Genomic DNA, 9,593 nt, shown 5'->3' on the forward strand with positions numbered 1-9,593 from the left:
AATAATAATAATAATAATAATAATAATAATAATAATAATAATAATAATAATAATAATAGAACTGAAAAAGTAAAATAAAATTAAATAAAATGATTATTTTTATAACTGAGTAACCATGCTTTAAAAGGAACAATTATGGCAACCTGTTTTGCAACATTTTAACAATGTAACAGTATTATTACAAAACCTCAAAGGGGGACCAGCCCCACTACAAAAAAGTCAGGCAGTCATGAGTCCCACCATTACAAACCAGTTCTTAAACAGAGTCTGGGGCCACCTCTTACTTTTTCAGGCTCTTCTCCACAAAATCCATGGCATCAGACGCCTTTTCAAATCGTTGAACCTGTCCGTTTGGTAAAGTTATCGGCAAAGTGGCTGAGTAGAAAAGGCCAAATTTAACATCTGGCCAGGAGTGAAGCTCTTTCTTGACTTTACTAAAGGATGCTCGTGTTTTTTGCAACCGCAGTGGTAAAATCTGGAAAAATTGAAATCTTCTTCCCATTATGTAGAAGAGGAGCCAACATGCCAGCCCTCCTCAGGATTTCATTGCATTGCTGAAACATTTTGACTCTGACACCAAATGGGCAGGGAAGCTCCCCCTCAGCAGGCTTAGCTCTAAGAGTCCGGTGAACTTTATCCAACACATGCTTTTGTTCCAGGCATAGTAGCTTCTGCAGCAAAGTAGCCATGTAGTCTGTTGGTCGTGTGACCTCAGATCCCTCGGGGATACCAATCACTCGCATATTATTCAGTCTGGAGTGCCCTTCCAGGTCCTCACATTTCTTTGACAGCATCCACCATGCCCGTGATCGAGGAGACTTTAGCTTCCAAGCTAGTTAGCTTGTCGCTCTGGTCATTAGCCATTTGTTCAAGGGTCATGATAGCCTGGCCATGCGCCGTGACTCTAGCTTCCAGCGAGGCGAAGGCAGTCATGATTTCTCTCTTCACTCTCTCTTCTCTCTCTTCTGTTCTAGCTACCATTTCATAAAATTTACTCAGAAGGTCCGAGCACAGTCCCTCCAGCATTGCCGCCATGTGTGCCAGCGAGCAGTTACTAGCATTGGGGTCAGAGTTAGCTTCAGACTCCGGCAACTGGCATGGCTTACCACGGCCTACCTTGACGGTGTTGGATTTTCCTTGGCTTGCCATGATTCCGAGAGCTTGTAACAGTGGGTCAGTCACGTGTGTCCCATGAAAGCTAACAGTAATAGTTGGTGTCGAAGAAAATCATGCAAAAAAATGATAAAACTGTCACATTACAGGAGAGCCCACGAGGACACGTCTTACATGTTGACGCTCCACAGGCCCCCCCCCCTCCACACACACACACACACACCAACTTTTATAAGTGCACTCTTCTCACCCTATCTTTAAGGGAGAGTCCAGCTAATGAGGAAACTCATTTCAACCGCTATATCTGCAATCTCATTCTTTCGGTCGCTACCCAGAGCTTGTGACCATAGGTGAGGGTAGGAACATAGACTGACCAGTAAACAGAGCCTTACAGCTCAGCTCTCTTTTCACCACAACTGACTGTTACAGAATCCACAATACTGCAGATGCTGCACCAATCCGTCTGTCACTCTCATGCTCCATTCTTCCCTCACTCATGAGCAAAACCCTGAGATACTTGAACTCCTCCACTTGAGGCAGAACCTCACCCTCGACCCGAAGAGAGCAATCCACCCTTTTCCAATTGAGGACCATGGCCGCAGATTTGGAGGTGCTGATTCTCATCACAGCTGCTTCATACTTGGCTGTGAACCACTCCAGTGAGACCTGAAGATCATGGCATAATGACGCCAACAGGACCACATCATCTGCAAAGAGCAGAGATGGAATCCTGAGGCCACTGAACCAGAAACCCTCCACCAGCTGGCTGCACCGAAAAATTCTGTCCATAAAAGTTATGAACAGAATCGTGACAACGGGCAGCCCTGGCGGAGTCTAACTCCCACCCTGAAGGGGTCCGATTTAATACCGGCAATGCAAACAAAACCCTTGCACCATTTGTATAGGGACTGAACAGCCCGTAACAATGGGCCCCCAATCCCATACTCACGGAGTACCACCCACAGTGTACCCCGAGGAACACAGTCAAATGCCTTCTCCAAGTCCACTAAACACATGTAGTCTGGATGGACAAACTCCCATGATCCTTCAAGGACCCTAGTGAGGGTAAAGAGCTGATCCAGTATTCCACGGCCAGGACGGAATCCACATTGTTTCTGTTTGATCTGAGGTTCAACCAACGATTGGACTCACTTCTCCACTACCCCTGAATAGACCTTACCAGGGAGGCTAAGGAGAGTGATGCCCCTATAATTGGAGCACACCCTCTGGTCCCCTTTTTTGAAGAGGGGAACCACCACCCCAGTCTGCCAATCCAGTGGCACTGCCTCCGATGTGCACGCAACGTTGCAAAGACATGTCAACCAAGATAGCCCTACAACTTCCAGAGCCTTAAGGAAATCAGGGTGAATCTCATCCACTCCTGGAGCCCTGCCACCTTTGAGCTTTTAAACTACCTCGGCAATCTCAGCCACAGTTGTGGATGGATCAACCCCAAAGTCCCCCGACTCAGCTTCCTCCGTGGAAGACGTTCTGGTGTTTCAAACTCGTGAAATTTCACATTTTTACTGCTATATACATCAGAGATATCACAAGTTAAAAACACTCTTCACAATGTCATCTGAACAAAAAAATTGTCCGAATTATAAAGGAGAAATATAGGAGTGATCTGATCGCACTCTTCCTTCTGAGACACCTCACAATCAAACCATAACTCTTACAGCCAATATATTGTTAGACATTCCTTTTACATGTGAAAAGCTGGTTCTGTAGGTCTTAAGCAACTGGTTCATCCACTTTAAGAAGGTACTATTTATAGGACTGAGTTTGGGGCATGACCCTCAGACTGATGAAGTCTTTTGGATGAAAGATGAAATGTTTTAACCAAGATGAATCTATCCAGATGACCTGACTTAACTTTTTTGGATCTATATACCTTGATGACTGACTTACATCAGGATGACTCACCTACTCCCTTGCTACTTCACGCTTCATTTATCATGGACTCGCTCTATCGCGTTTTTTCAAAGTGAGATTGGACATGACACACAATTAGCTGCTTGAAGGATGAGCTGCACGATCAGCATGGAATTTTTATTTAAAATAAATAATTTAAAATTATTTAGCAGCTGCTGCACCTTTGTGCAGCCCAGAGCTGGATTTAGAGTTTAGAAATATTGTTTAGAATGATGCAAGAGTGTGGGAAAGGTTTTAAATGCCTTAATATGTATATTATATATATATATATATATATATATATATATATATATATATATATATTATATATTTAACCTTTATTTAATCAGGCAAATCCCATTGAGATCACAGATCTCTTATGCAAGGGAGGCCTGGGCCTAAAGGCAGCCTAATATGTATGTTTTTGGTCTATATATATAAATACTAAATAAAACTACTACTTACTACTTGTACTCCTACTTTGCAATTTTTCACTTATTGCAGGGATTCAGGGTATGGTTCCCCTGCGATAAACGAGGGACTACTGTATTACAAAAAAAGTCTGTATTTTCGATCATAGACAATCATTACCTGGCTGAACTCAGGTTTACTTCTGACTTTAATGTTGACCATGTGGGTTCAATGTAATATTATATTTTTTTATATTATATTCTGTTAATTCCCCATTAGAATAAATTAATTATTTGCATTTTTCCCATTGCACAAGTGAACTGTATTTAACTTTTTTCTTGACGCTTCAGTTACTATAAAATAATGCACTTTTCTTTCTCAGATTTTAGTCTGAATTTGGTCTACAGAATGGAGTAAATTTTCTTAATGTTTTTCATAGTTTTTTTGTAAAAAAAAAAATTGTGTCATGCCTCACAGGTATGCCTCTCTGCCTGGATTGCAAGGCCTTTTTTGGCTACAGTGGAGACAATCGGAGGCCTATCATCTACTGGATGAAAGGAGAAAAGTTTATTGAAGAACTTGCTGGACATATTAAAGAGAGTGAAGTCAGGTTAGTGCACCAGCATTTACTAAGCTTATTTATACATAAGCTTTTAAACAATCTTTTTCTATTCAGACTTCATTCTTATGTTTCAATTGTGATTCATGACTTGGATCTCCTATCTGCAGCTTTGGAAAAAACATATCAATCAATATGTAATTATTGTCTTCTGGGAAGACGGCACCTGTGTACGGCTTGACTTCTGTTCCATCTCGTCTCTCACATTCTTGTGATATGTTTAGTATTTTATTTTGCGTTATCTATCCTGTCAACCAACCGTGTTTTGGCTATTATTCAAAATCAATATGATTGGCACACATTATTTTCCATAAGGGATTATATGGAGGATGCCTGCGTTACGTGGGCCAGGTATGCATAATTTTTCCCTCCAAGTTTTGCATGCGCCACATCATCATCCAAGTAACTGCTGGTGGCAAAGCGCAGAGGCCGGAGAAGGAAGCGGGGATCCAGAGCAGGTGTCCAGACCAGGATGACGAAACAGCAAGGGAAAACATTATAGCTGAGCAGGTCTGGTTTTGCTGGGGTTGAGCGCTGCCTCCAGCCAGTACCAATCTGAGAACCAGCCCTCTCCTGTGCGCCTTCCCCATCCTGTGTATCGCCGACCCTATGGCACTCTGACTGAATTTTCCCAACTCATTGAGCCCGGCTTCCCACACTGCGTGACCAGTTCCTGCGAACCATCTTCTGCCAGGAGAGGTATGTGGACGGAGTTCATTCGCTGCCGCGATGTCCAGCAGTCCAGACCGACCCTGCAGCTGACCGTGTAAAACCAATACGGATCGCCCTGTTGAATGCTCGCTCCATAGCAAATAAAGCTTTTGTCCTTGGGGATTTGGTAAAGAAAAAAGTCTGGACTTTTTGTTTTTGACGGAGACTTGGCAGCAGAAACAGGAATTTATTAATATGAATGAGATGTGCCCTCCGAACTGTTCCGTGTTTGGGACCCCGCGGGTTGCCAGTCGAGGAGGCGGACTTGCTCTCAACCATCAGGACGGCTTTTCCTTTAGGCTCATGAAGTCGGATCCTTTCAGGATGAGTATGATCATGAAGTAGGGTTATGGAAATGCCATACATCAGCCACACCATATGATTCTAGGAATGAGTGGATTAGTTGACCGGACTTAGTCGGAGTAGTTTTACCCATCGAACTACGGTCAAGAGATGAAAGCACACAATTTGTGTCATCACCAATTATGATTATGTGTTGACATATTTGGTATATTTGAGAAGAGGTTGCTAAAATATGTGGAGTCATCCCAATTAGAAGCATATACCAAAACCAAGATCACTGGCAGTGAATACATCTTCCCCACCACTACAACATACCCCCCAGCATTATCAGCATTTTTTTTATTTCCATTTACCGTTTATTTATACATGCAGTCTCACTGAGTCACGAGAACTCATTTTCAAGAGAGACCTGTTTAGGGTGGGGGTTAAGGGCCTTGCTCAGGGGCCCAGAGTGGGGCGAATGAGGGTGGAGGCAGGTGTGGGTGTTTCACCTTTTCCATCTACATTTTGATGTTGATGGTACCGGGAGTTGAACCTGCGACTTTCTGATCACAGGCCCATCTTCTAACCTCTGCGCCATCACTCCCCATTCAGCATGCAGCATGCACACTTGAGGCTGTAAATTGCACCTGTTTACCAACTATAATGGCTACCCCTCTTGATATTGATTTGAAATTAAACTGAAACAACTGACCAGACCATTTTGTAACAAATTTTCCACTATCTTCAGAACGCATATGGGTCTCCTGTAAAAAAAAAAAAAAAAGGCAATATCAGTATTCAGGTGTTTTAGGTGCAACATAAATTTCTAGAATTTTACTGGGCCATTAAGAGATTTACATTCCAGCTCACACACTTAACTGGGCAGCCACTAGAGTGGACAACATTCTTAACGTTGGTCATAATTGAACAGCAGGAAATAAATTAAATACAGAATATCACAAGCCAATACCTGGTAAAAAAAAAAAAAAAAAGACAGATCCCTTATAAACCCACCCCCACTCCTACCCAAATATGGAGAGAGCAAAAAGCACTATCAACTGAAAATATACACATTATTGCTTACCTAGAGAACACAATCCAACCATCAGGGCTCCCGTCTGCCCATATGTGATACCCATACGCTCCTATTATAGGGTGTGCACTGCATACTAAAACAAAATAATAAGTAAAAAGCAATACTTACCCCCACTACAAATAAAATGTTACAGCAATAAAATCAGAGCATTAACACTGTGGAATCACTAAAAAAGAAAAATGTTCCTATTATAGGGTGTGCACTTTATACCAAAACTTATGGTAAAGAGTTCAAAGCATTTACACTGTACATTTGCCCCCAATACAAATAAAATGTTATACATGTAGCCACCATAGAGCCATAGCCAACTATTTGAGTCAAACACAAATTTAAAAGTTGTTCATTGGAGGAGGCCGGTCTTGTGGTTTGTTGTGATTTGTTTAAATCCTTGCCGCCCGTCGCTGGAATGATATTTTTCATGATGTATTCCACGGCTTTAATAGAGTCGACAAACATCTTGTCCATCCCTCCATGTGTGATGCAAAGCCGTGCCGGGAGGCGGAGACCGTACTGTACTATGACATATCCTGAGATATATTCATACATTAAACGGGTTCACTCATCTTTCTGGACTGGATGATGTCGTGCTTTGAATTTAATGAAATGTAAACGTGAGACGTCATTTATCTTTGACCCATCAAAATGAATGCGGTCATTTATTTACAGAATCAAAGTTTAACATCAAACATTTACATTAATTTGGCAAAATATGAAAATAACCACATAATCAATCAGCTTTACAACCAGGAAAATCATACGGCCATGATTTTCCGTTGCTTCACCACAGACATTAATGAAAACTGTACAATTTTCTAGCAGAAAGGAGAGTTTAAAGAGGGAAAATTGAGATTTATCTTACAGAGAGATGTGTGAGGGAATTTATCTGTTTTAACCAGAACGTGCACGCTCCTTCGGAAATCAGCTTGTCCCACAGTACACTTTTAGTGAAGGTCGACTTTTACCTTTTCTGAAGATAGATCAGTTCCGGCGTGGAGTCTCACTTCCAACCACTGTTCAGCGTCTCAGTGAGAACAGCCAAATACCTCGAGAGCCGTGCGATGTTATCCAAACAGAAGTTATAATTCCCAAAATCGTCTCTGGTTCAGCTTGTTTGGTTTAGCAGCATCCATGAACGCCTGCGTTTGCATTCACGAACTCCCAAACTCTCTGCATTCTGAACTGCGAACATCTCAGAACTTCTCAGCGCCTCACCGAACTTCTCAGAACTGGAGAACTAGGAAGTACCGGCATTTTAAAGAGCTTTATTCCCGGTCCATTTGGGAGTCCCTGATTGGGCAATATCAACCAGACAGGGGTGTGGTTTGTGACGTAAGAGGTTACTAGAAGTCAGAAAACAGCAAGAATTGTTATGGAACAGATTAAAACTGTTCTCAGAGACAGAGAGAGTTTGTTTTGGCGAGTTTGGAGAACAGGTGCCAACTTCTCTGTTGACGTCTGAGAGGATGTAAAAACAAGACAGTTGTTCCAACACATGTCTGCTTCGACTCCTGACCTTGGAAAATGCACACTTGCTCATTCAAAGACAGAAATCAGAAAATGCATAAAAATCTGTAACAGGCCTTAACATGAATTCTACTTTGCATAAGCAACCAAAAAATCATTGTTACTGTTTTACAGTTAATAAAATTGATTAGTTCACTGTAACATCTAAAATGTTTGAACTAAAACACTTTGATTATCAAACATTTGTGTAGTGGACTAGGCCCATGTCAAAAACTAAGTCTAAGGTCAAAACTCTTGACCTTTAGAACCTTGTGGGACAGGAACTGTCATTTCATTCATTTGAACTCAGAAATACAGGTTCACCCATCCTGAGACTTTCTTTCTTGAAGATTCAAGTGAAAAGAACACTCTCTTTTTATTATCATTACTATTTTACAAATGTTGATAATCAAAGTGTCTTAGTTCAAACCATTTTAGATGTGGCAGTGAACTAATCAATTTTATTAACTGTGTAATGATTTTTATTCTCATGTCAAAGCTGTTACAGAGTAATTATGCCTTTTCTGATTTCTGCTTTTGAATGAGCAAGTGTAAGTTGGTCCAAGGTTGGAATAAAACGCAAAACAAGTTGTTATGTTAAAACTGTCATGTTTTAGAATCCTCTCAGACGTAAATAGAGAAGTTTTAGCACCTGTTGCTGAAACAGCGCCAAAACAAAACTCTCTCTGTCTGTGAGAACATTTCTGATCTGTTTCATAACAATTCTCGCTGTCTCTAACCTCTTACGTCACAAAACACACCCCGTCTGGTCGTTTCTGACCAATGAACAAATCCCAAAAGTGAACCGGGAAACAGCTCTTTAAAATGTCAGTACTTCCTGGTCTACTCAGGTCTTGGTTCTGTTGAAGTTCTGATGGAGTACTGTTGGAGTTCTGCTGGATACACAGTCCAACCAGTTCTGTGAGAGACGGGATGATCCTGACAACAGAGCTCTTCCGAGTTCCATGGGATTATAACATTTTCCACTGAGGTGAATATGTGTCGAACAGAGCCTCGCCATTACTTCGGACGAGTAACAGCATCCTACTGAGACGCTGAAAGGGTGCGTTAAACGGAATCTCACCTGAGACATCTCCAGGTAAAGGAGCCGATTTCATCACCTAAGTGTACTGTAAGGAAAAGCTGAAGAAAGCCGGAGAGTGTCGATTCTGGTGAACACATTTCACCCCTCACACACCATCTTACTCCCTCTAAACTTCTTTCCATCTTTAAACTTTTCTATCAAGTAGAAATTCTTCCAGATATTTTAGAAATGTCTGTGTAAAATGCTCACCCACATTCATGTGGGTAAAAGATCATAATTGTACAGTTTTCATAAATGTCTGTGGTGAAGCAACGGAAAAATCATGGCCGTATGATTTTTCCTGATTGATTGCTTATGTTGTTATTTTCATAATTTGCCAAATTAATGTAAATGTTTGATGTTAAATTTTGATTCTGTAAATAAATGACCGCATTCATTTTGATGGGTCAAATATAAATGACGTCTCACGTTTGCATTTCCTTAAATTCAATGCACGTTTTATTCAGTCCAGAAAAATGAGGAATCCGTGTTAAATGATGAATATATCTGAGCATCTGTTCATCTACATTTGTAAAACAGGAATGATAATAGAAAAGAGAGTGTTCTTTCACTTGAATTTTCAAGAAAGAAAGTCTCAGGATGGGTGAACCTGTATTTCTGGATTTGACATCAATGAAATGACAGTTCCTGTCCCACAAGGTTCTTAAGGTCAAGGGTTTTGACCTTAGGCTTAGTTTTGACATCAGGTTAAGTTCACTACAGTACTAAACTCCTAATCTGTTCTGCAGAAGCCGCTTCGCTTCCGTGAACCCTGCTCATGCCCTTGCCACTCCTGAGGCGTAGTTAGCCGCGATGAATATAGTTTATTCTTTGAAGTGGAGCTGGCCATCACTGCG

General features: G+C 41.3%; 1 protein-coding gene across 1 annotated transcript in view; it reads left to right on the plus strand.

Annotated features, from left to right (window-relative positions):
• il1rapl2 (interleukin 1 receptor accessory protein-like 2) overlaps window positions 1–9,593 on the plus strand; it is a 460,778-nt gene that overhangs the window by 334,851 nt on the left and 116,334 nt on the right. The window contains exon 7 of the mRNA XM_037675424.1: window positions 3,916–4,048. Coding sequence (XP_037531352.1) covers window positions 3,916–4,048 — 133 coding nt within the window. The remainder of the gene's footprint in view (window positions 1–3,915; window positions 4,049–9,593) is intronic.

This window comes from Nematolebias whitei, chromosome 4 (assembly GCF_014905685.2).
Source record: "Nematolebias whitei isolate Nwh7 chromosome 4, NemWhi1, whole genome shotgun sequence".
Lineage (NCBI taxonomy): Eukaryota > Metazoa > Chordata > Actinopteri > Cyprinodontiformes > Rivulidae > Nematolebias > Nematolebias whitei.